Genomic DNA, 27,839 nt, shown 5'->3' on the forward strand with positions numbered 1-27,839 from the left:
TTACCTAAATGCATGTTACAAAGCAAGCAGATTTCTGGTGCATAGCATTTACTCACCTCTTTGCCTTCCAAAGAAACATGCCCACGTTCTGAAAAAACGATTTCCACCCACCCCACCCCTGGCAGGCCAATGGCTTCATACTCCTGAACTATCTGGCTCTCTGGTCACTTTGCTGCAATTTACTCTGTAGTAAACAAAGGTTTAGCAAAGACATGAATGTTTTTACTATCAGCAAAACTCAGAAGCAAGCTCTCCAAAATAAGTGAGCTCCAGGGTTGCTAGGGTATCTTTCAGCAGCAAGGACAGTTGCAGATTGCTTTTGTGGGAGGAAATACCGAAAGCTGCAACAACAGCAAGGTTTCCCACAGAAGTAATCAAGCTGGCCCCAGAAGATCTGTACTTCCCACAGCTCTGCTTTGGACACTTTTTTTCCCATCCTGATTCCTCCACCTCAGCAAAATGTACTTATCATTATCCATTTCCATTGCCAATAGTAGTATTTTTAAAATGTGTGTTTGTGTTTTATGAATGTTTGTTTTTAAAATCATACAAACAATGCTTTCCAAATGCTTAACCAACAGCTATGGGAAGTGGGGAAAGGAGGAAGGGGATTTAATAAAGGAAGAGGAATGGGAAGGAAGGACATGGACTGGTTATGGCATTGGGACACCAGTATTACGTTTGAATTCCAACTAATAATGCAGTAGACTAAGTCCAGGGCTGTGTGTATTTGATCTGAAGCACAGAGATAGTGCAAAATGGAGCACCAGGAACAGATTTCTGCCTTCTGAGCATCTCAAGTGTTTATTTTTAAAAATTCAGGTTTTTAGTTCTTATGGCTGAGAAGGTAGACTTAATAGTGGCTGGTAAAATCTCAGAAATCAGAAAGATGGGTGAATTAGATTTCAGGGTTCAGAGTGGCCATGCCCTACACAGTCCCTTGTTCTGACTAGCAGCAGCAGAATTATGCAAAGTAAGAAAACTTGTATTTCCTCAATTTGTGCAAGAAACATGTTGCAGAATTCAGCTTTTTTGGCACAGAATTTGAATTGGAGTGCAGAGCATAAATAGCCTTGATGAAAGCCTGGAAGCGTGGTAGCTGATGGAAAATGTAACAGCACAGGCCTTGTCCCATAGGCAGAGAGGTTTGTATGAAATTGTCCTGGACATGATTTTGATTATTTTAACCGTGCCACTAAGCCTTTGCCCTAGAAGAATTACACTGGCATGCTCAAAATTGCCACAGTTGCATGATGCACCTGCTTCACTCATCCAGCTTCCTCCATGGAACTGTGCCAGTGCCAACATAACCATTTCCCCCCGAGGAATGAAGTGCACAAGCACTGTTTGCAGAGGTTCTTATGTTGTAGCAGCAGTCCATTACACTCCACACAGCGACATCTCCAATCCTCAGGGTAAGGCAACGGCTGAGAAGCAACAGGCCATGCCTATTATTGTGGATGTGACTCTTTATACTGAGCTGCCTCAGCTGTAGGAAGGAGTTCTAGTTGTGATTCATACTCAGTGAGGTCATCCTCAGTGAGGTCATCCTCAGCTCTGTGGTCTGACTCTCCCTGCCCTAGGCATCTCAGAGGGAATTTGGAAAACAAAATCCTGACATTCTGGCTACCCATTTTAATATAAAACAGCTGTTTACATTTTCTACACATGCCATCACGGTAGCAGAACCCATGGGATCCAATGGCTTCGGTTCTATACGTAGTGCCTATGCTCTTTCTTCCTGTGCCTCAGTCCCTCTTATCTATGTCACAGAATATCTGCTGTCCCTGCTACCTGATGTCCACCATGGGTTCTTAGATGCTGTGTATGAATATGGCACAAGTTATCTCTACTCCTGCTCTGTGATGGAACTGTCCTTAACCACGTTAAAAGCTATTTTAAAGAACAGGCCAGGGCAACAACACCAACATTCTGATCTACAGTAGCAATGACATAAAGCCCTTTCGCACAAGAGGTGGAAGGTACTCCTTCCTGATCTTCTTCTCATAATCTTACTCTCACAGTGGTATAAATTACATGTTGCTTAACTCCCTGAATTGTCTCAAGTGCCATAACAGGCAGAGCTGTACCAGTTAGCAGTGTTTCTGCGATTCTGATGAACAGGAATACAAGCGATCGTATATAGTTTGTATTCCTGTTCATAGTTCTGTTTGGCAGAGTATTGTTAACACAACCAAATATTACCAAATATCTGTATAGTGTACCCTTCCCCAACCTGGTGCCTCCAGATGTGTTGGACTGCAATTCCCATCATTCTCAGCCAGCATGGCCATTGGTGGGCACATCTGGAAGGCACCAGGTTGGAGAAGGCTGGTAATGTGTCTTCTGAGTGCTCACAGTACTTCACACACATTGACCGGGTTCATACATCACAGCAGCAATTCTTGGTTCGTTTAACCCAGGAATTGCCTGGGACAAGCGAAACAACAAGTGCGCTTGTCATTTCCACTTCCCATTAACAACCCAGGAATGGCCAGTTCTTGATTTGTTTCATGACACGTGAACCTGGAACTCTGGGTTGTTTATGGCTTCTGGGCTTGCATGTCACAAAACAACCCAGGAACAGGGCATTCCTGGGTTGTTAACTGAAAGCAGAAATGATGAGTGCGGCTTGTGCGTTCTGCTCATCCCTGCAATTCCCGGGTGAAACAGCCTAGGCATTGCCGCTGTGATGTGTGAACTGGGTCATCATCTTAGCAATCTTTATCAAGCAGGACAGTGTTTCTAGCTGAGATCCATAGCTGTAATATAAGCAGTGATATGAAAGTTCACCAATCCTGTTCTCAACTGATATGCTGCACTAAAGTGGTGGTGCTTTCAGGGCAGGAGGTTTTTATAAACCCATCTCTCATTCATTCTCCTACAATTGAAAATGTAGCTATTTAAAGCATGCCATTTCCTCACCAGTAATATTCATCTCCTTGCTGTGACTCTGTGCTGGGTCCATGGCCATCTTGGGACTGAAAGTGTCCTCTAGATTATTGATGTGCTATGTAAATCAGAGCCAAGTTGGAATCAGATTAAGAGAGGCTTAGTGGCAGCAAGTGGCATCTTAACAGGACAGATACAAAAAGAGAGAGGGCTAGCCCCCCCCCCCAAATCACACAAAAGGAAAGGGGGAAAGAACCTAGATGAATACAATCAAGTCAACATCAGAGGCCCTGCTCTCTGTCCTGTCATTATATGAGATCAGATGGGTGAGTATCAGAGACAGGTCTTTTTGATGGTGGCACCAAAATTGTGGAATGTCCTCCCTGTGGAGATCTGCTGGACTCCCAGTTTTTCTGGTTTTAACATCTGTTGAAGACCTTTCTATTTTAACAAGTTTTTAATATTTAATAATAATAAAACCAGTTCAATTTTGGACTAAGACAGTGACAGTCTTGGTTACCCTGGTGGATGACTGAAAGCAGGAACTGGACAGGATGAGTGTGTCTCATACTTCTGCTAGACCTCTCCATAGTTTTCAATATCATCAACTTGGTATGCTTGGTATGCTTCTGGGCTGTCTGGAAGGAATGGGTTGGGAAGCACTGTTTTGCCATGTGTTGGTCTAAGATGTTAGTGCTGGGAGATTTACCCCTTAGCCACTTAACTTTGGGGTCCTGCAGGCTTTCATCTTGTTCCCTATGCTGTTCAACATCTAGATAAAACTACTGGGAGAGGTCCTCTAGGGATTTGGATGCCATCAATTTACTGATGACACTGAACTCTCTCCTTTCCTTCTGAGTCCAGTGAGGCTGTTGTAGCCTTGAACCAATGCCTGAGTGGAGTAATGGATTGGAAATGCGCTCATAAGATGAAACTTAATCCAGATAGGAGACAGGTATTGCTGGTCAGTAGAAAAGCTGATCCAAGATGAAGTGTACGATTTATTCTGAACAGGGTTATACTTCCCTTCAAAGACCAGGATCACAGTCTGGATGTGCTCCTAGACAGTCAGGTGGCAGAACTGCCTTTGCACACTTTGTCTGGTTGTCTTTCCTAGAAAAAGCCGATCAGGCCACTGTCAGACATGCCTTGGTTACTGCAATGCACTCTATGTGGGCTGTCTTCAAACAGCATTCAGAAACTTCAACTGGTGCAAAATTCAGTAGGGAGTACAATTTGGGATCCATTTTTTGGAGCGTATTACTCCTGTTTTGTTTAATCTGCCCTGGCTTCCACTTTGTTTATGAGCACAATTCAAAGTGCTGATCTGTATCTATAAGGTCCTAAATTGTTTGGAACCAGAATATATCAAACAAACAAACAAATAAATCATGAAGGACTGCCTTCTTCCACATGATCTTGCTCACCCACTGCAATGAAGATCTGGGGCCTTGCTCAACACCCTATTGTCATGGGAAATCCAACTGAGTGGGACACAGGACAGGGTCTTATTGACCGTGGCACCCAAGTTGCGGAACATTTTACCTTAGGAGGGTTGACTAGCTTTCTTGCAAACTGTGAAGAATGTTTTGTTTCACCAAGCTTTTAGTTTAATTTGAATTTTTTCACCTACTGTTGTATACTCTGTTTTATTATTTAGTGCATTATTTCTTTATGATCCTGAGCCAACTTAAAGGCCTTGTGTGGGGCTGAAAGATGAGATACAAATGTTTGTTTTTTTAAACAAATAATCTCTTTCTTTTAAAGATGCTATGGACTGCTGCTTTTCAGCCTCTATGTTTTTACTGCTGCTATTTTTAGTATTTTACGTATATTTTTTTAAAGTATTTTTATGTTACTTTACTGTGGCTTTTTTGTAAGTTGCTTTGAATATTTTTCAAAAGATGAGGTTATGGCAATGATAATAATAGCAAAACACTGCTTTACTATGTGTATTAAATATATTAAAAATATGACATATAAATCAATATCAGTAAACAAATTAAGCAAGTAAGTAGGTTATGCAAATAAGTAACAATATTCAGAATTGTGAAAAAGCTTCACAATTACAAAACTATTTCTGAAAGGGACAGGGCAGAAGTATTTAAAGCAGGCCAGCACAATGATGCGACATGTTCAATCTTCACCATTTTTAAAGAAATGGTTACACTGACATTTCCAGCATACTCTTCCCAGATCAGAGGAACCTCTCCTGCAGGAGCATCTCTCTGAAATCTGGTCTGGCTAAAAGTTTGAATTTATGAAACAGTCACCTGCAGATAAAAACATTACTCTGCTAAACCAGCCCAGTTGCTTCCTAAGTATTTAGCGTTGCTGAGCAAGATGAATGGATTTTAGGAAGCCAGTGGCCTTAATAAAAAAGGTTCAGCTGCTGCCACTACTTTTGAGCGGTAGAAGCGACGCAGGCAGAGCTAACACTGGCAGCTGGTATTTATGTTGGCTGCAGTGCCTTTATAACGTTTCATTTTAGGTTTCACGCAACTCTCTGTAGCCACTGTCTTTCTGACCACGGCTGCAGATCTGGTGAGAGCACTCTGATATGGATTAGTTGGGCCAGCCCTATCCTAACATTTATTTTTCCTCCTGTACGCAAACTGTGGCTACAGTGAAGTGCTGCCCTAGAAGCACATTCATGCCTGGCGCACAACCGTTCTTCACTTTAGCTGTCAAATTGTTTTTAGACCAATGAGTCTTATGTGGATCTTTCTAATGAAACCAAGTTGAATGGTTACAGAACCTTCTTGCCAAAGGAAAGGTTGCTATGCAGGACTCCTTCTTGTTCTTTGGTATGATGATGGCTGGTTCCAAAGTCATATTTCTGTGCTTATCTTATCACAATACTGAACTATGTGATCCATGGTATGACGGTATAAGGGTACTTCCGATGCTCCGATCCTATTGTATAGATCAGTCCAGGTACACTCCAGGTTGTAGTTTTGGACTACAATTTCCAGCATTCCTGGCCATTGGCCATGCTGGCTGGGGCTGATGGGAATTGAAGCCCAAAACATCTGGAGGGCACCAGTTAGGGAAGGCCTGTATCTTTTTAACCTCCCTGTGAATACCAAATATGGGAGATGGATAAACTGGGGATACAGTCAGGGCCAAGTGTGTTCTGCACTACAAAATATCCTAATTCTGGGTCTTGGGAACTCAAATTCAAGATTATGCAAATCAAATTCACAAGGACTTGGACTGGGGAGACCTGGATTTCTTGGCCATGAAACTCACTGGGTGACTTTGGGCTAGTCACTGACTCTCAGCCTAACCTGCCGCATAGGGTTGTTGTGAGGATAAAATGGAGTGGCTGTATGCCTATGTACACCAGTTGCTGGAGAATATGGGCAGGAGGGTGCTGTTGCACTGTTGTCCTGCTTGGGGGTTTCCCAAAAGCAGCTGGTTTTCCACTGGGTGAAGAGAATGCTGGACTAGATGGATCCTTGCTCTGATCCAGCAGGGTTCTTCTTATGTTCTTAGTACATGTGTGAAAAATGTATTATGATTGCAGAATTTGGAATATAATGGATTGTGATTTGAGTGGATGGTGAGGCACAAAGTACAATGTGCAGGAAGGTGTACGTGGCTTAGAAACTCCAGTTATAAGCACTGGTAGCTAAATCTAGCCCTTTATTACTTTAGGGCCCTTTGCAAATATATCCCATACATTTCCATGTTTTTCTTAACACATGGCCCTTTTTGTGCTTTCTCAGCTCATGCATGGATGTGTAGAAAGTATGTAACAGTTGATAAAATCAGTATTCAAAACTGATCACCTTTCAGATCATGACTTGGTTAGGAACTAAGTCTTTTAATTAAAGACTAGTTGTTTAGGTATTCCTTTACCATATATCACATTAGATTTGATATAAAATGCCAGTAATAACCTGACCGTGGTTCTGAATCTGATCGAAAGACAAAAGTTCTGTTCTTTCTTGCCAAAAAGCTTACAGGATGCTGGCTGTTTCTGTCTATTGACTGCTATAATTAAAGTTGATTTAAGCTGGAAGTTGCACCAGGTAGACAATATTTGTTCTTGGAAAAGCTATCTGGAAATCACTGAATTTAGAATTTGCTACTGATAGGATTAATTAGGACTGTTAGGAAGATGCTTCTCTCAACTGCTGAACTCCAGTTTAATTTAAAGATAGTTTGGTCAACATAGGATGTGTGCACTTCTTCCTCAAGAGGTATGCTAATCAATCAAGAATATTTGTTAATCACTGATTTTTGAATTGGTTGTAGTTTCCTGTAAACTCACATATGTAATTTTAATATGGAATCTGAAAGAGGATTGGTGTGATTTTGCGATATTGTGGGATATCTGTTTGTAAGAAATGGTAGATCTTTGCATCATTTTCCTATTATCCAGATAAGGTCCTTGTGGGGAAAGGCCATGGCTCAGTGGGAGAGCACATGCCTTGGATGCAGGAGGTTCCTGGTTCAGTCCTTGGCATCTCCAGGTATGGCTGGAAAACCTCCTGCCAAAACCATGGAGAGCCACTGCCAGTCAGTGTCGACAATACCAAGCTAGATGGACCAATGGCCTGGCTCAGTATAAGGCAGTTTCCTATGTTGCTATGAACAAATTGAATTAGTTTATTTGTACCATCTGAAGTCTCCTTGCCTTTCTGTGTGTGAACATTTCGATAAAAAGAAAAGCTTGTGGCTGCAAGTGAGACAGATAGGCACCTTAGGCAGTAAGCCAGGGGTGGGGAACTTGTAGGCAAAAACATTTGGAAGGTTGCATCTCCCTTCATCCCGCACTGCTGGCTAGGGCCGATGGAATTTATAGGCCAAAACATCTGGAAGGTAAGAAATTGCCCACCCCTGCAGCAAGAGAATATTCCCTTAGATGCCTTTTCTGACACAGTAGAATAGAGTACAAAGTGTGAACAAAGACCAGATCCAATCCAAGACTGAACCAGGGCAGGACTGTCTGAAAGTACGAGTTCTGTGAAGTATCTCAGGACAGAAGCAGAAATTGGATGACTACATAAGAAATAACACGGGGTGCTTCCAGAGGCCTCATAGGGTTAGCATTGTGCAGAAGGCATTGTGCAGCTGTTCCATCTTTTTCTCCTTCACAGATTTTCTTTGTTAAGGAAAAAGACAGAAGTGGTAAGAAAACACAGGAAGGACACAAGTAGAAAACAGTGCCATCTGGACCCCCCATAAAATTCCATGAATGAAGCAGGGCAATGGTACCATAGAAGTCTCCTCTGGAAGCACCCTGAAGCATGGCATCAGGAAGTAAATTGGAATGAAGCAATGTCAATGCTGGTAGTCTGGAGGCAAGCAGGAATGGTTAAATCCAGCTGCACCTGAGTAATGCATTACTAAGACTGAGAAGCTGGGCCAGAATCAGTAGTGTTATTGGGCCAGGTGGAAACTGATTGTCCCCCTTGTGTTATGTAATTCCTATTGAGTTGGTAGCTGCAACACCACCTTCTAGCCATCTGCACTGGTAGCACTGCAGCACAGCAGAGAGCAAGTCAGCAGCTCGCTCTTCATTAAGCTCCTGCAGATGTACCTTAAGTAAAGTGCCTGGGTCCCATTACTATGTTTGAGACCCCCTGGAGGCTTATTGGCAAAGTTTACAGGGTCAGGATGCATAGGAGAGGCCCAGGAAACAACTGGTCAGGATCCTACTGCACTGGCAAAGGAGTTAGGAAATAAAGAAGTACATAAGAAAGATAAGGGACTCATCAGGATGGCTGATTCAGCACCCTGGAGTGAAAGCTGGGCCCACTGTGACGTACCAACAGATACCAGCTTTGCAGACAGCTCTATAGGCAATTCCGTATGTTCTTAATGTGCACTTGCAGAGAAAAAGTATGTTTCTTGTTTAAAAGTTTGGGAGCTAGCCATGTGTCCTGTTACATGATCCCCACCCACTGTGCCTATTGCAGCCCATGAAAAGGTGTCCAAATGGGAATGCTGCTAGGTGTGCAGACAAGGGCTCGAAGGAACACCAAGCGCAGAAGAAAGGGCCTAGGCACCAAGAAATATGAACTTCATATCAATGGGTTGTGGGGCCTTTGTACAACACAGCAGTTTGATTTCTCTGGTATCATGAACCCTACAGATACTGCCAGGATTATTACATTCAAAGGTCAGAAAGCGACTGAGTATTTCCCTGCTCCAGGTTAACACTTGAAAAAGCAGGATTGGGTGATTGTAGATACAAGGAGAAGGGTTAATTCCTCCATATAGGATACCGGTGCCTGTTTCTGGCTCCTGATCTGCTAAGGTAATACAGCCAAGCAAACTCTGAGATAAAGCCATGGGTGCCTGTCCATGTAAGGCACACTGATTGACTCCATCCTGTTGTCCATTTGTCAGCCAGAGGCAAGGATACAGGGCAGAAGCTCACTTAAGTGTAAAGAGCTCTGACAGGGCAATCAGTTGCTAGGTACAGACAGCGGGAGGGGTAGAAGGCATGGTTGTAAGCCTCTCTTGTACTAATTTAAATTCAGGAAAGTGTGTGTATGACAAGATAGCCTTCCTTGTCCGTCCAATATTCTTGAGCAATGGACAGCCGGGGAGGAAGGGAAAGAGAAGATGATACAGCAGTATATACCAGCAAGATGGAAAAAACTGAGATAAAGTATCCCAAGTGGTAAAACCAGGCTTTTTAGCTCTGGGCAGAGAAAGCAAAATCAACAGCTTAAAGTCCAGTTGTGGCATGGAGAGCAATTGACAAATACCCAACAGGAAACAGCAGAGAAGAGCTGTGGTTAGAGATAGCATTCAGCTCCAAGGGGCTCTAATCCTCAAACTGGTCTAACTCAAAGGGTTGGAATGGAAGGTGTGATGTAAGGATCATCACAGAGAAAAACCTTATTTTAAATGGTCTACACATGCCAAGATTGGAAGAGGTGCGAGTGGGAGAAGGAGGCAGTCCAATCTGCCAAGTTCAGAAACATAACAGAATTGACTAGTAATTCTATTTTAATCCACCCCTCCCACTCATAGACACCTGGCTGAGGGATTCCAGGGTCAAAAGAATGTGCATGATAAAAGCACTTAGCACTGCAGCCATTGGTAGGGAATAGGCGAGGTACCAGTGGAGACAAGGAAATGTTTCCCTACTATGAGGTATCAGTTCCCACCTTCAGCAAGGAAGATCTGGCTAACCATAGACTTGTAGGGTCTGAATACAGCAGTGATTCCCTTCTCTTTCACCCTTATTCAGCATCTGCAGAGTTTTCTCCACGAAGCATCAGAGTTGTCTTTAATCTGGACATTTCTTTCCTTCCTTCCTTCCTATATACAGCGATAAAGGTTGCTTGGTCTGCCTAGCCAGGTTAGAAGAAAGCACAACCAGAACCTCCTTCTGGCTCCATTGTTTCCCTGATTCTGGGGAACCTGGGTCAAATATATTATACATTGTTCCACCTTGGCCTTCAAGAAGTTCACCTGACAGTGCTTGCAGCTTTTCCACCTGCCTGGTTATCAGCCAAGAACACTACCCATATCCAAGATGATCTAAAATGCTACATGCCTCCATGAAGCAGGGATTACTTGCAGTCCCCACCCACCTCAGCTGACTCCCTGGCCAAGATCCAGAATAAATTCACAAAGATTTAACAGACCTATCCATTTTCTAGGCATCCCTTTCTGGTTAGATGCCTCCCCAGTTTAGCCCTGATGATTGTGTTGCAATATCTCTGCAAGAAAAAATGGTTGGCAATAAACTTCTTATTGGCTCCACTATGTGCAGGTCATGTTCCAAAGGACTGGACATATCCCAGCAAGAGTCTGTGAAGAATATGGACACTTCTAGAAAATGACAAGAGTAAAACTTTACCCTCTGTCCAGGCAGTAGGACAGACAGCGATTAGGAACTCTGCAAGGCATGGCCACAGACTACTATAATGCTCTTCACCTGCTGGAGAACAGGTGTGGAGAGACTTTAGCCAGCCTGTGATCTCTGCCACATGAAGAGATATTGATGCAGGGACAGACCCATGGAAGATAATCAGGGGAGCACTGAACACACAATGAACACTTGGTGTTCTAAGAGAAAGGTGGAGAAATTTGTTTTTTAGACTAGTGCTACTTTCTATGCAGGTTTATATAAAACCTGCTGTTCAAGAAGCAACTTCAAACTTTATTTCATTCAGGAGAGATTAACAGCATAGCTTACTTGGAACCAACTCTTTAATCCCAAAGACCAAGTTAGCAAATGGATGATAAATTACACCAATCTAGAAGGACCTCTTTCTCAAGGAAATTGGGCAGCTTCTCAAATATAGAAAATTTAAAAAGTTTGTAGGAGCCATGATGATCTAGGTCAGACAGTGCAGCCCTAAACTAGTAGGTCATTGTTTATTTCTTCACTTTATTTCTTCCCCTTGTTCCTTGGACTGGGCTTTAACATCCCAAGTATGAAGGGGGAATTTCTTTTATTTTAATTTTTTGCTATGCTTTGCTTTCTGTTGCAAAAGATATAAATAATTCAAGTGCTGCATTCAAGAGACAGATCAATTAGTCGATGCAGCTCTCCAGTAATCCTATGGGTGTCATTCAAACAGCCTAGCTCACAACTGATCACCCCTGTAAAAGCCCCAGGAACTGCACATCTTTTCTGTATGAGGCTCCCCCTGACCCCAAGAGGTATTCTGTTTTAGCAAAGGGAAATATTTCAGTAGACACCTTGAAAGAAACTCCTGGCCTGTTGTTTTCTTCTTCACTTCAGTGACAGTCATGGGTACTCAGCACATCCTGACAAACTTAGTGTACCACTCAACTCCAGAGAGATATTATGGTATGCCTGCTTCGTTCTGCTCCCTGACATGCTGGATGAAGTAAGGAGGGCCCCAGGTCTTATCAGAATGGTTTATTCCAGCCCAACCCTTTCCACATTGTTTTCTCTCACAGGACAAGGTACTTCTCAAAACCCTCTGTTTTGGCAAGTCATCCCAATCATGTATGACAAAAAGCCAAAACCTTGTTAATACCTGTTGGAAAAGGGAGAACTTGAAACAGAGTGTTAAGTTAGTTTCCAACATGATACTAAGGAATGCCATACATTCCTTAAAAGATGATTTAACTTTTAAGTGTTAGAAGGGAATCCTAAAGGCTCATTTGGTCCATCCTTGCTGCATGTTTGCAGAAACAGTGATGTTTAACACATGCTTGGGATGAAATCCTATGCATGTTTAGACAGAAAAAAAGTCCTGCTACTCCTAGCCTGCTATGCTGGGAATTATAGAACTTTTTTTGGTCTAAACATGCATAGGATTGTGCCCTTAACCTTAATGAAAGCCTTCTAGATAATGTGATACACAGAAAGCCTAGCTAGCTGTATTTTCCCTAAAATGTACTCCATCAATTTCCCATTGTTTTATTCATTACTTGGGACTTGAGTATGTACTGATGGTTTCTACCTACAAGGTATCTATACCACATACTGTGAATTACTTGGGACTTGAGTATGTATTGATGGTTTCTACCTACAAGGTATCTATACCACATACTGTGAATTTGCCCACAAACTCTCAAACAATTTGTTTATTTAGACTGGGCCAGGTTGGGGAAGCAGTGACCCTCCAGATGTTGTTGACTACAACTGGTGCAGGCTGATGGGAGTTGGAGTTCAACAATATCTGGAGGGTCACATGTTCCCCACCCCTGATTTACACTTTTAACCAGCCCTATAAAGTGAAAATGTCTCTAACATACAGGCCCTTCTGCATCTATTTATATTCACCCACACCAGGCTATACCTGAGACTCTGCTACCATGACATCTTTGATGAGATGTGATCCAACTGGCTCATTGTTCTCCATCTTCACATAGGTGACTTGGTAGCCTCGGATTTGGCCATGCTGCTTGTTGGAGATGGGCGATTTCCAGGAGACACGAATGGCTGTTGAATTCACAGACTCCACCTCTACTTTCCGTGGTGGAGCACTGGGCACTGGAATGCACATGGGAAAACTTAGTCAGAGACATCCATTATATTGCAACTGTCGAAGAGGAGTACCTTTTACCTTCAAGTGATTCCCTTCCCCAATCCTTACCCTCAAACCCATTTACTCAGAAAAGATAAAAGTCTTTCTGAACAGGGGGAAACACACGCACACACTCTTCTGTGCATATCATCCCAGTGTCGAAGCACAGATACCACAGGAGAATGAATGGCACACATTCACAACAGCATTGGTGATCTAGGCTGTCCCACTATTCAAGTAGTGACACAAGAAGATGCAAAATGAACAGTTCTGCCCAGACCACTAGGTAGCCCCACCTCTACTAGACATACACATCAAGGAGTGGGCAGATTATAGGAGCGCATGGAAGAGGAATTTATAACTTGATTTTTCTAAGGTCAGCTGGTTCATTGCCTAATGTGAGAGACCTGCAAGGAGGGGGGCAGTTCTGGAAATGGAGGTTCTTGCCTGTGCATTCAGCATATGGATTGCTATTTTGACACTAAAAGGAAAGTGGCAGTTGCCTGAAAAAAATAAATTCCCTTCCAAAGAGAAGCATGCTCATAAGTCAGTTTATACCTTGTTTACCGTTTGGGAAAAATTACATCCTTATTACTCTGGGCTCTTACACTGACTGTGACAAAAGTATCAATACAAAATAACAACAACAACCCAAAGCACCTCCTGCTTTTGTACATGTTAACATTGTTGCTGGTTTTATTGTTGGTTTTTATTGTTTTTATAACTTTTACTATTTTAACAGTTTTTATGTATTTTATTGCTGTAAGCTGCCTTGGGAGGGCTTCTGCACTGAAAGGCGGCCAAGAAATATTTTAAATAAAGAAAAAAATAAAATATGAGGGGCAGGGCAAGGTATTCTCTCCAGAGAGTACTGCTGCCATACTGCTACATTAGCGTGAAAGCCCAGAACAGCGTTCTGCTATTGCAGGAGAACTCCACAGTGACCAAAAGAACACAGTGCCCCAATTGCCAACGAATCAAGGGGTTTGTTTGGAGAAATAAGTTAACTGGGGCTAGAAAACTGGGTGGAACCTGCATGGACTATTCTACACAGACGTGCGGCAGGCAGGCAGGTGCTCAGCCTCAGGCAACTGTTTATTTTCCACAGATTTCAGTCTTAATTGTAGATAATTACTTGAAGAGAAGCACAGAGGGGAAAGATACATAGATTAGGAGGGAGGAAAGCAGGGCAACATGGGGGATGGGAAGAGAATCATGGGCCTTAATCCAGTTTGCTACATAAACTTGGAGATGGGGTGTCTTTCTCAGATGGTTATTCATCTTTTCCAAAAAGTGAGTGGAAAGAAGATCTGACAGCAGTGTGGTAATTGGTTAACATCCCCCTTCCTCCCAGAGCTTGATGTGGCTGGGACAATGCCAGTGACAATGCTGTCAAGGCACAGCCATCACAAGGCTTATCTAGTGCTGGCATTAAAGGGCAGAGCCTTATGCTAACGGCAGCTGTCTAGGGATTGAGTTTTGTTGGGTCAGTGGAGGTCACCTCAATTATAAGAAGGGTGAACTAGAAACCGACATTCCAAGATGCAAAACACATTTCACTCCCTTCTTGTGCTGCTACTTATGAAAAATCAGTGCATTGGAAAGTTCCAAAACCCCTCCTGACAGAGACCTTGGCTGGGATGGCCAACTCTGCTGCCCTCAAACTAATGCAGAGAGCTTGCTGCGACATTTCTAGGATAGCAGCTTCCCTCCAGCTAAGGCTTTGCTAAATGAGAACTGAAGCAAACAATTCAGGCAGCAGGACATACAGATGTGCCAGCAACCCCAAGAAGTAGTCAATGAACATTGCTATGCTCCACTTCCCAGGACTGCAGTGGTGCAAGGGCAGTGAAACTGAAAAACGCCTGCTCTCAGTTTGAGAGTGGTTCCCTTTCCCCATTTGCCTGCCTATGCCCTCTCTGAGTCTGGCCTCTGAGGCCATGATGCAGCCTGGAAGTGCCTTCTGTCACCACGAGCACTAGCATGTTCTACAGAAGAGACTTAAGCTGGCATGATACAACTGACAGACTAGCTAATGCAATGCCATTTTTGCTTCAGAATGTCCCTGACAGAGAATTACTCTGCTCAATTACATGCCCAGAAGAGGAACAGATCCATGTAGGCAGCAGGCATTCTGCTCACCAGGGGTGGGAATTATAATTTAACATCTATGAACCCCACATGCAAGAGACCCCTTCTTTCCTATTGATTGCACTTAGACCACACATTCTGAAAAAGCAGCTGCCCTGATTGCTATTTAAAGGTGTGTGTGCCTTACAAGAAGGTCCCAGGTGAGTTGTCCCATGAGCAGGGAGAAGCAACCCTAACAACATGCAAATGCTACACCGTTAGCAGAACCAAAAGAATCTTGGTTACCTTCAACCATGAGATAGGAACCTACCGTCTTCATCAGTCCGAACATAGACAGGGTCGCTCTCTGGCCCAGGACCCACATCTGTGTGAGCCCTCACCCACACTTTGTACTCTGTCCATTTCTCCAGATTGTTGATCTCCCAGCTGGAGCGCTCGTATCCAATTCCCTCAACCACATGTTTGGTGCTGTCCTCTCCTTCCACTGCTTGGTATGCGATGGAATACTGCGTGATGACTCCATTGCGGCTTTGAGCCGGTGGCGGTACCCAACTTACCCGGATGGTGGTTGAGCTGGTGCTTACACACACGACCTCTTGGGGTGGGGCAGAAGGGGCTAGGGATAAATAAATGAAGGAAGTGGGGAGATGAGGGGAAATGGTTGGGCAAAAGACACACTCCACAGGGAGATCTTACCCAGCCAACAGAGCTTCTCCTACGCCTAATTCTCTTTTTTTTTGGGGGGGGGGGATATATGCAGAGGAGAGGCCTGTGAGAGGCAGTCTGTGCCATGCATGGGATCTAGAATTATAGCAGTATTTACCTTAGCACAGGGTGCCCTAAAGAGAAAAAGGAACTGGAAAGCACAAGACAGAGAGATAAGATAATAGGGTAAGTATTAGGAGAGAACAGAATGGACAAGGAAGAATCTGAGGTCTGAAAATGCTGGAAACAAAAAAGGGAGTAGGAATATCCCTTGCATCACCCCTTGTATAATTCAGTGATGCCCTGTCTGAGGAAGACTATTGGGCAAACAGCTTCTGAGGAAGGTCTGACCATACTGTGCAAAAACTGGCTAGCAGGCAATTCTGGACAACACTTCTGTTGTATTTGACACATACACCTGTGAAACTACTGAGTAGGGCATAGAACGAGGGGCCACCGAGGTCATGAGGAGAGCTTCTAACAGAAATAGAACAAGACTTTTAGGGGTGGTGAAACTTAGAAAAACAATTCACCCTCCTGCCAAAAGAAAGCAGGCATGTCTGATATTTTAGACTGGGAGAAGAGAAGATAGGTTAAAAGGAATTCCCAGTTAGGAAACGCAGCAAGGATGACCCAAGAGCGAAACTTAAAGATCTATTTTGGATCACAGGGACTAGAACTAAATTTGGAACTGTCAGACAAGGATGAAGATCTAAATATGTGCCCAAGCAACCCAGGATGGTGAAAGGGAGCGGGTGGCAGCTACCAAAGAGATCCTGAAAGAAATGGTGGAACAATTTAAGTAATTTTGCAAAGAATTGACAGTGAAATGGTTCCAAACAATAAAGCCACTTGAAAGTAAAATCTCTAATCTATCCACAATATTAAAAGACATTGCTGGAACAAAACGCCTTAGACATAAGCACTGAGAAGGAGAAAATACAAGTACTCATAAGGTGACATTGGGGAAGCACTTAAAAGCTGAAGGATTTGGAAAACTGAGGCTGGTGGCTAAAACTTTAAGCCCATGATGGAGTCCATGGAATGCCAGAACATGGTTGAGTTCTTTGTTCAGTGGCTGGCAATCACAGAAGTGAACATCAAGAGGGGACATAGGCTGATAGTCCCCAAGCTGCCAAATGAGACCAAGTCCTGAGACACTGGAGTGAGCTTCACCCAGTCCTCAATTAAGGAAGACAGTTTGAAGAGGCTCTGGGAGTTGAAGTCAATTCAGTGTGAAGGAAAAAAAAGTTTAAATATAAATTTAAATACAGGAGAGCTGTTGTGATTTTACCAATATTTAGAATTTCCAACTCTCTCCTCTTCTGCACCAGCTCTGTATATATCCTATTGCTGCCCATCCCTTTATGCTGTTCCTCTAGCGCAGTAATGTCAGAACTCAGTCTTTCCCACTCTGCAATTTTAATTTCATAGCCGCAACTAACTTGCTAATACAAACTCCTCTGAGAACTGGTTTCTTTGAGTCCCAAATTAAAATTCATTGGAGGAGTTACGTTCAAAGAACTGAGCAATCTCTTTCTTTGTTTTAGCTACAGATATTTCCACTGCAGCAGCATAGGGTTTGGTCTCCATATTTGAATAGCGGGCTGTTTACCATTGTGGGTGCATGGCCTGCAACTTTCACCAGTTCTCTTATTTGCACTTGCTGTCCTGTGGGTCCACTGCTCTGAAACTAAAACAAAGCCTATGTGTGAATAAAAGTCATGTCTGGGGGAGTGACGTGTAGTCACTGACCCCATGGACAGCATGGATTTGGAGAAAGTTGCCTGGGTGGATATTTGGTCACTGTTTCTACCTCCTGCTTTCCTTTTCCTGTCCATCTGTGTGTCCCAAAGCAGATGTAAAGTCTGATAATCCACCAGCCGATGCTATAGAGGCTTATTTAGAGAAAGTTTGAATTCTCTAAATTGAAAGAAATTGAATTCATCCAATTCATGATGACCAAAGAGATCAAGCAATTTTCTTCCAGAAGAAGAAATAAAAAAGGGTAGTCTCTAAAGGGAAAAGTTACAAATCACCTGTTATGAAAGGATTTATTGGGATTTTTATTTTTAAAAAATTAGCAGCCAGTTAACACCACATTTAGACAAGCTTTTAAATAATGTATTGGAGGGGAGCCCTGTCCCAGATTCAAGGCACACTCCCAGGATGATAACAATATTAAAGCCTAGAAAGATCCTGAGCATGTGGAGTCCTGTAGAACCTTGTAGATCTGACAAATAAGGGTAATGGAAAGCCATGGGTCCCCATGTGGTAAAAGAAATGTTAGCCACCAATCTCCCCATTAATTCCAATCCTGGATCACCTCCTATTTTACTGAGCAGTTTAATGGCATTTTAAGAACTGAGAGGTGATATGACTGGTCTTTACAAGCTACGAGATTTCTTCATTTAAAAAAAAAAAAACAGTAACAGGATCACAACTAAAGGACGAATTGCAGAACATGCATTTTACCTGACTGCAAATCCATCAGATTTTATACTTTATTACTAACATGGTGGTCAGAGCGCAAGTGATTAGGGTACCCACCTCCTCTGAACTCCTAATATTAAAATATAAGCAAAAGGCTTAGCATCAGAGACTTATCGAATACACAGCAGTACATCTAAAGGGTATAAAAGGTGTCTGGGGAAAGGACTTAAGTGTAGAGAAAACTGAAGAACAATGGGAGGAAATATGGAAAAAGAAACCTTTGAAATCAGTGTCTGTGCAAATCAGAGAAAACTCCATCAAAGTAGTTCACAGCTGATACCTCACCTCTCTTATGCTGTCTCATACCAAGGGTACAAGCTCACCAGCATACTGGTGAGGGCATAAGGATATTAGCATATTATGTATATGTGGTAAGAATGTCTGGTAACAGAAACTTTCTGGAAACAAGTGCAAATGGAGCTTGTGAAAATCAATGGACAGCAAACAGAATTGATCACACAGCTAGCCCTCCTTGGCCTGTTTGATGGTCCTAATAGGGAATTATTTTCACAGATTAAATTATCTATTTACTGGCTGCCTCTGCATACTGTAGAGCTGGAAAATATGCACAAAATGGCAACCAAAATTATCAAGGGGATAGAGTAACTTCATTATGAGAAAAGGCAACAATGTTTTGGGCTTTTTATGTTAGAAAAAGGTTATGAATGTGTACAAAGAGGTGTATAAAATTATGCATGGTATGGAAAAAATGGATAGGATGAAGTTTTCCTCCCTTTTTCAGAATACTAGAACCAGGGCTCATCCAGTGAAACTGAATGGTGGAAGGTTCAGGACAGATAAAAGGAAGTACTTCTTCACATGATGTAGAGTTAAACTATGGAATCTGTACTACAAGATGTAGTAACGGCCACCAACTTATATGGCTTTAAAAGGGGATTAGACAACTTCATGGAGGTTAAGGCTATTGGTGGCTACTAGTTATGATGGTTATATATTACTTCCAGTATCAGAGGCAATATGCCTCTGTATACCAATTGCTGGGGAACATGAATGGGAGGGTGCTATTGCACTCATGTCCTACTGGTGGGCTTTCCACAGGTAGCTAGTTGGCCAGTGTGTGAAAAGAATGCTGGAACAGGTAGGCCTTTGGTCTGATTCAGCACGGCTCTCCTCGTGTTCTTATGTCTGTAACAAATTATTGTATATGCAAATAACAAAGAAAATAGCAGGCATCCTCCACAATTAAGATGGTCAGTTCTGCCAAGATTTGGTTAAATGACAGATATTGCCTCATATGGTTTCAGTGTGCATCTTTATATTGTAAAATGGCAGACCTATATGTCTTGGAATCTTTGTTTGTGATCATTTTGTTCATATGATGTTTGATGCTCAATGATTTTGAGGTGTAATGTTCTCTATTTGTTGTTTCTTTGCTTCTGTACTATAAATAAAATATTTTTAAAACCATTTTTAAAAGACTTGCTGGGGTAGACCAGAGATGCAAGCAGTAAAGAAAGAAAGCCGAGACAGTGGAGGAGGAAGCCAAAGTGAGTACAGGCCTAGCCCATGAAAGAGACATGGAGTGCCAGAAACAGATACTGAACTTGCAGGCTCCCTGGGTAAGAACAGAGCTTAACTATAAGCAATCCCTTCCCTGACTAACCCCTAAGAAGAGATTTGGGAGAGCAGGCCTCATTGTGACAGATGTTGCTCTAATAACCTCTGCTTGACAAAGCTCTCAGCAACTGGAAGGAGAATTAGAAATGGAAGAAGTATGATTAGCAAGCATAGTAACTGGAGCAACAAGTGAGACACAGACATTTCCCATGCCTGCTGTTGGCTGAGTAAGAGACACACCCACAAAGTGCCAGTACACAAGCTGCAGCTTAACATCAGAAGGTCAAAATAAATCTCAACCACACAAGCACAATAAATGGGGAAAGTACATGAGATAGGAATGCACACCAACATGCAAAACCTTTTGGAGCCAGTATTCTCATGTTGCCTCTGTGAATATGCACACATACTATCCACATTTTTTGAATGATGAACACCATGACACACAAATATTCTCAGAGGCAAAATGAGCATACTGGTTATTTGAGGGTTAAACTACAAACTGAGGCTTACGCAAGTGTTGTTTAACCCTCAAATAACGCTCAGTGGCTGAGTTTGCACAACATGGCAATCCTCTGATCGCCCCAGTCAGGGGTTGTGTATTCAAAATGTTGCCTGGCATATACCCTGGCTCATCATGGGTTAAACAACCCCCTTTGAGTCCACATATACCCACACCCCACCTGGAAGGTGTGAAGAGAGGTTCCTCCCTTTAGCTCTGGACTGGGATCCATGAATAATTAAAACAACATAAAATCAGGATTAACCTCCTTTTAATTGCTGGACCTTATGCCTTTTGCACAGACTTCTAATATGGTCCAGTTACCCCGAATCATCAAGCATAAGTCGCAGCTGGGAGATATCTGTATTGCTATTTGCTTGTGAGATTTGTCTGCTCTGCCTGGTTGGTATGGTGGCTGGGGAAGTGCCCAGTTGATACCTATCAGTACACATGCCCCATCAGTAGCTGCTAACAGAACAATTATTGTTCTCCACATTTAGAGTGTCCTCCCCAATATCAAATATTTATAATGCCCCCATTTGAATGCTGTTTCATATATGTCGTCCTATCCATTGTGCTGGCACTAAGATCCCATTATCTGGAGTGCAAGTTAAACAGGGCTGTTGGAATCCTAATGATTGATATGCTAATGCTCGTGAAAGGAGGAAAGGTCATTCTAATCATGAATGGAACAGTCCTTCTCCACCCTGATTCATCCCAGGCACCCTCTGGCCCCACACAGTGAGGACTGCTGTTGCCTCTGCCGCTGCTTGCCTCACACAGTCACTCAGTCCTTGACAGATGGCACAAACGGAAATTACTCTCTTCTTCGTTTTAATGCTCTCGGCATAAAAGCAGACCCCCAAATCGTTAGTAAAAACAGGCTTATCTTGGAGCTCTTTGATAGCTTCAATCTGCTTATATGCAGCATTCTGAGCTGCCAATAAGGGTGCACTGGTCTCCTATTCCACCAGCACATCGGCTGAGAAGAGAATGAAAGCAATTCATGAGTCACCCCTTTATCTGGCCATCTGACTAACTCCACTGTTGCCTAGTGCTGTTTCCCTTGAGCCTTCAGATCCTGGGGGCAGAAGCCACACAGCGGCTATCTTCTTTCTTCCACCCCATAGGAATCAAGCATCCACATGACACACTATACCACCTCATTCAGCATACATTCCCTTAAGAAGTTATTAATTATTCCATCCACATGCAAACATCAGAGACCCCCCCTCCCACAGAGTTAATTCTTAACAGGCTTGTAAACGCCTTCAGTTTAGCAATAATGCAATGTGTGCGGCACTCCTGTTGTACAGAGATGGCTGGATATGCCTGGGAAGGGTAGGAAAAGGCAAGCAGTGGTGTCTCTGACTGGGATATGAGTACATGCAGAGCAGGAATGCGCATGCACAAGGTGCAGATATCAGACACTCATTCTAAACCCGCTCACAACTGAAAAGTGGGGGGTGAGGGGAATGTGCCAGTAAACTCACAGAGACACTGGAAATAAATCCCAACAGCTTCTCCCACCTATTCCCTTTCCCCAGCATATCTGTGAGTCCACCTGTTGAAAGTGAAAGCATGGTCTGAAGAACACAAGAAGACTTACCCTGGCGAAGTGGCTCCTGCTTCAGAGCCATAACTGCCCTGTCATACCACATCTCTCTGGCTCTTGGTTCCAACCTCCCCATTACCTTTCATACAAAAGGGCAAGAGCGTTTGCCCCTTGCTCACTCTCTCACAGCCAAGCAGAGACACTTACTGGACTGTGCTGTCCGGGCTTCCAAAACTGCAGTATAGACTCCCAGGCCCAGCTCAGAGCGGGCTCCCAGCTTGAACTTGTAGAGTGTGTCTGGCTTGAGCCCTTCAACTGCGTATGATGAGGTCTGGTCAAACTCCACCTTATGCTAGAAAAGGCAAGATGTAAGTTGTCATTTTACTTTGATGGAAATTAAGGAAGAGCATGGCTTTTAGCACCGCTTCATCCCACTCCCACAAGAGTCCTGGACTCTTGGCTATACAAGGATAGGGCTATACAAGTATATACAAATCATGTGACAATACAATGCTAAACACATGTCACCAAGCTCCCAGGGCTCTGCATCTCTGTAGCAAAGTCACCACCTTACAGCAAGGAACTCACTGCTCTGTTTCTCTTCAAGAATAAAATTTCTGTCCACTGGAAGAGTGCTCATTACATCCTTCAACATGCCAATACAGAAGTGTTAGGAAGACTCTCCAAGACTTTACGCAAGTCCCCCTCTCCAAAACTAGAAGAATGATTTTTTCCTGTACCATCTTGTCACTGTTGTACTGTATTATTTATTTATTATTATATATTATTAACATTTATATACAGCTTTGTTAAAAAGCCATCAAGGCAGTGAGCAACAACTTAAAACAATAAAATCTTAACACCATAAAAAGAGTATTAAAAATTATAAAACATTGAAACAACTACAGAATTTAAAAGGCTGGTGGTGATGGTGGTGACATAACTAGTATGTTTTGTTTTAAGCAGTCTCGATACTCTGCAACCATAATAAAAAAGGCACAAAGTTAACAGACCCAAAACTGTACTCGTAGTTACAATACAATGCATTTCGACCTATATGGTGTTATTATATCTGGGTTGATCTAGGATCCAATATGCAACCCTCAGGGAAAGTGGTCTTGGGCAGGGCTGTGTGTATTCCACGAGCACAGAAAAGCCACAGAATTTGATATAAGACACAGAATTAAGCATTCAGAGAATCTCTCTCTCTCTCTCTCTCTCTCTTTTAAAGTAAGGTTCTAGCACACAGGGCAGAAACAATAGGCTATATAAAGGGTGAGAGCAATGCATGCTAAAACCTTTGAGCCAGAGTGGAACTCAGTAGGACTAGGGATGGATTGTGTAAAATACAGTCAGTCTGTGTTTTGTGGATTGTCAGGTACCTTTTGTTCTGTTGTCTGCCCATTGATGGAATTGGATTTTTTTTGTTTCCAAATTTGTGTGAATTAAAATTTGCGTAAATTCCCCCGACATGTGCATTTTCATGCTTTAGACTATGGTGGAAATGCTCATTGTTGGCCAGATTTTTTGTGTGTGTGTTTTTCTATAATGAAATTTGCACAAAATTCCCAAAGGTTAGAAAAATGGTCCACATGTCCACGGAATCTGCCTGACGGGAACAGCCAGTCAAGTCTGCGGAATCTGTGAGTCAGATTAATAAAAATCCAAATTAATCTGGTTCTGTTGTGGATTTCTCCAACATCCCTAGGTAGGACTTCTAGTGGTCAAAGTAGTGGGGCTTCAGCTTCAGCCCCAGCCCCACTGCTCCTCCCCGTGTCTAGCAGAAGGATCATGCAAACTCATTGATATATGAAAATCTGCTTTTATTTGTACAATTTATACCACAGAATCCATAGTTTCTTGGCACAGAATTTAGGTAACCTTGGTGTAGAATGTTGATACTTTTAAAGCACAGACAGCTCAGAGCCCTGGTCTTTGGTCATCTCATGTACAGTCATGCTGAAAGAATCACTGTCACTTCCCAGACACTGAAGAACTTTGGCTAATAAAACATGCGTTAATGTAAGTTCTAGTGAGATAGCATACATGGAAGACAAGTTGTGGCTGGCCTTCACTTCAGAGCCACAGTCTAATGGCATAAGGGCCTCTGAGGCCAAATCCAATGAAGAGGTATGGTTGCCACCAGAAATTATTTGTCATGGGCAGGGATCCTTGTCACTGCAGGAGCTCTTGAACCTTTTTCTCATGTAAAAGTATATGCTAGGGTTCACAGCTGCATGGAAACCTGCTCAGACAAAAAGCATTTTCAACAACAAACAGCTACATGAATATTTTAATTGGGCCCAGGTCTAATAGCTAGGCAGCAACAAAAGACATGTCCTATATCTATAGGAAACTTTGGTGCAGCAATGGGTCATTGTGCCCCTCACCTCAATCTCATCTGTAGCTTCCCGGAACACCAGCTCATACTTGGTGATGCGTTCCTGAGAGGCTGGCAGCCAAGTCAGCATGATCCGTGTGTCAGACTCTGCCTCAGCCTGGAAGTCAGCTGGCTGGGCTGGAACTGGAGACCAATAAAACAAGAGTCAGGGGAGTGGGGAGCTCCAAGGAAGCTTTAAGAAATTTCCAAGACATAATACCTATGACCAATGCATTTTCATGAACACTGCTTAACACATTTGCTTTCTTCTAAGCTCCAGGTTCAAGCAAAGATGTAACATAGTTTCTCAGGCTAGTGCTTTAAGTCATCTTTTGCACACACTCCCCTCATTGCAAACATCCAATTTATGCACCCACCTCCAAAGTGCTGATGGAATAACTATCTATAATCTGAAAAAGTGCAAGTTGCCTACCAATCCCAAATAAGAAGCATAAAGATTTTCCCCACAATACAAGCAGCTCTGGATCATACCACAACCATGGCTTTGGACTCAAATTATTGGATCCTGGGAATATTGGGACAGAGCAGGCCATGGAGGGGATAGTGCTCACACCAAACATACATACCACCCTGCTGGGCCTTGACCTGGATGACATCAGAAGGGGGGCCATCTCCTACTGAGGTGAAAGCCAAGACACGGATACTGTAGGTGGTTCCAGTTATCAAGCTGCCCACAGTGGTGAGATGACTGTCATCAGTGTTGTGTTTCTGCCACATACTGAGTGGTAGGTGGGGGTCAGTGGTATAGTACACCCGGTAACCCCGGATCAGTCCATTGGGCTCTTCAGGTTGTTCCCATTGGACCAACATGGTGCTGGCACTCAGCATCCGTGCCTTCACTTTGAGAGGTGGGCTTGATGGGGCTTGCTCTCCTGTCCGTGCCTCAACCAGCTCACTAGGGAGACTCCTGCCAATGTTATTTACAGCAATAATACGGAACTCATATTCTGAGAAGGGGCTCAGGCCACCAATGCTATAGCGGGTGGTTGCCACACCATCCACTTCTTGGAAAGTCCCCTCCGATGACTTGGGCTTATATTGAATGATGTAGTAGGAGATAGGGTCAGCATTTCCTGAGTCCCAGGTAAGAGTCACACTGGTGGCTGTTGTCTCAGTCACTAATGGCTCCGTTGGTGGCTTTGGCAAGGCTGAAAATAAAAAAAGCATGTTGTTGGTAATTTGATTAGTACGAATGCTGCAATGTGCAGAACTATACAGGAGTTTCAAACTCTTTCTAATATTCTCTTTTAAAGGCAGAAATCATTGCATAGTCAGGAACGTACATTTTTATATTACACATTTCCATATATTGCTTGAAGTGCTTCTTAATGGAAGGGTAAACATAGCAATCATGTTATTAGATGTGCTCAAAGCACTTGCTGGCAGCTGGGTAAATAAAGGTAATTTAAACAAGGATCCAAAGTCAGGTTTCCAAGAGAGAAAGGGTTCTTCAGCTGGGATACACTTCAGGAAGCCTTCTTCAGGGCCAATTCAGGGAGAATTACAAAGGCAACAGTAGCTCTATCTGTACTGCTCCTACAAGAGCTGTAAGGTTGTGGGCTGCAGGAACTTGGGGCACATGTCTTTAAGTAGTGGGGTATTAAGGAATCCTGGGCTATGCCAACTCCAAGCATTAATAGGAGAGCTGAACTGCTCTTGCAGAACTGCCATATATCCAGACAAGAAAATCTGTGACCACTACTGTGTTCTGTTATACTGGGATTCTTCTATTTGTTGGCTATTTAATTCAGCTGTAGCTGGGTGCCAGAGAAGCATTTATGACCATGAAGCAAAGTACTCCCCCTGCCTTAGATTGGAAGGCTCTGTGCCTGACCATCAAAATGATCAGCCCTCTGCAGCTGGATTAATGTAAATATTGAATCAGATTAGCTATGAGGATGCTTGGCAAGGCAACAGAACTGAAGGTAGGCATTCCCACCATGCTTTGTCAAGTAAGCTGACAGAGATATGCTTCCCTCGAAGATCTTGCCTTGGTTGTTTATGCTCTGGTGACATCCAGGCTGGACTACTGTAATGCACTCTATGTAGGTCTGCCTTTGAAGACTGTTTGGAAACGTCTGCTAGTGCAGAATAAAGCTGCGCAGATATTGGTGGGGGTGAGGTACTGCACCAGCTGCACTGCCTTGAAAACTGCCTTCTCCCGGACCAGCCTGACCACACTATGAGGGCATCAGGTGAAAAGGCCCTTCTCATCTACTCACCACCAAGGGTGGTTAGGCTGGCGGGGGGGGGGGGGGGGTTACAAGGGAGAGCTCTTTTCAGTGATAGCCCACAGCTCTGGAATTGCTTCCTTCAGGGGTTCTTCAGGCCCCTTCTTCGTAGGTCTTCAGGAAGGCTCCTAAGACCTACCTGTTTTTACAGGCTTTTCCATAGACTGTGGGCTGCAGGTTTTATTGGTATTATCTGTTTTATAGCATTTTAATTGATTTTTTTTATTTTCTATTGTATTTATTTTGCATAGTTTTGTATTATTTTTATCTTATAATATAAAGCCTTCAGAGGATTCTAAGCCTTAATGGTGGCTTAAAAATCACTTAAAGTAATAAACAAACAAATGCTATCTTGGGTGTCATTTTATACCATCCATGGGAAAACCAAATAATAAAAGAGAGGAATTACAGTAGAGAGGTTAATGTAGACAACACTTCCTAACATTTCTCCTGGAAACTTGCTCTTTTATTCTGAGAGTTGGGCATTCTATTCATACAAAGTAAGAAAACTTCTGCTTTCTTTCTTTGAAACCAAGTGAGAAGAGCCTGGAAGACAAATGCTGAGTAACCTGAGCAAAGGGAGAGGCATGTGGATGTGCCTTAAAAGTCTTGTTTGACTAGAGTCTGGAGCAGAATTTGCTCTTAATCCCTTAGGTCAAGGGGGAGTATGTATCAATTCCACAGTATTATTTGGCCAGTCTTTCTGAGCAAAAATATTAATGGCATCTAGGAATGGGCTTGTGAGAGCAGGCAGATGTAGCTCTATGTCACAAACAAAGTTTTAGTCACATCTGCATCCCATGCTACCACCTGGTACTGTGGAGGGGTACAGGTATAGGATACTATGTGGAGCAGCTTACCTTTGACAGTGATCTGTGCTGTTGCATGGATTACGCCCAGTGAGGACATGGCTTCACAGGTGTAGTTGGCTGAATGTGTGATATTGAGCAGCTCTAGAACATTTCTGCCCATTGGCATGTCATCTTCTTTTGTCAGCTCCACATCTCCAACAATCCACTTCACATAGGGCATTGGGGACCCCACTGCTACACATGTGAGGTTCACACTCCCTCCAGGCATCACCTCATGGTTGCTTGGAGGGATTGAAAATCGAGGTGACACGCGCCGCACTGAAACAAGGAATAGACAACTAGTAGGTTCATAGCCTGGCCATTGGTATTCATTTGCTTCAAAACTGAGGTGGAGTGAGGGAGAAGGATCAACATTTGTCCTTAGAGGTAGCAAATCAATCCAGAAAAAGAGAATTCTGCACAAGAGCTGTTTGCTGCTCTGGCAAGTTTCATGCCTATGGCTCTCCTTTTTGAGCCACTTCTATCGGGAATCCAGCTGTAGGGCTGGCACCATTCTTCTTCTCTCAACTAAGCCACATCATTGACACTAAAATGTATCT

The 27,839-nt window shown here is 43.1% G+C and overlaps 1 protein-coding gene across 3 annotated transcripts in view; it reads right to left on the bottom strand.

Annotated features, from left to right (window-relative positions):
- Positions 1-27,839, bottom strand: part of PTPRF (protein tyrosine phosphatase receptor type F) — a 724,144-nt gene that overhangs the window by 63,534 nt on the left and 632,771 nt on the right. For all 3 annotated transcript variants that reach the window (XM_084852780.1, XM_084852779.1, XM_084852781.1), the window contains exons 8-13: positions 27,289-27,558; positions 24,764-25,345; positions 24,187-24,320; positions 22,004-22,148; positions 15,274-15,579; positions 12,645-12,838 (exon numbers count right to left, since the gene is read on the bottom strand). In XM_084852780.1, the coding sequence (XP_084708906.1) occupies positions 12,645-12,838; positions 15,274-15,579; positions 22,004-22,148; positions 24,187-24,320; positions 24,764-25,345; positions 27,289-27,558 (1,631 nt within the window). The remainder of the gene's footprint in view (positions 1-12,644; positions 12,839-15,273; positions 15,580-22,003; positions 22,149-24,186; positions 24,321-24,763; positions 25,346-27,288; positions 27,559-27,839) is intronic.

The sequence above is a fragment of the Heloderma suspectum genome, chromosome 4, assembly GCF_057233095.1.
Source record: "Heloderma suspectum isolate Gila_16-S chromosome 4, 16-S_ref, whole genome shotgun sequence".
Classification (NCBI taxonomy): Eukaryota; Metazoa; Chordata; class Lepidosauria; order Squamata; family Helodermatidae; genus Heloderma; species Heloderma suspectum.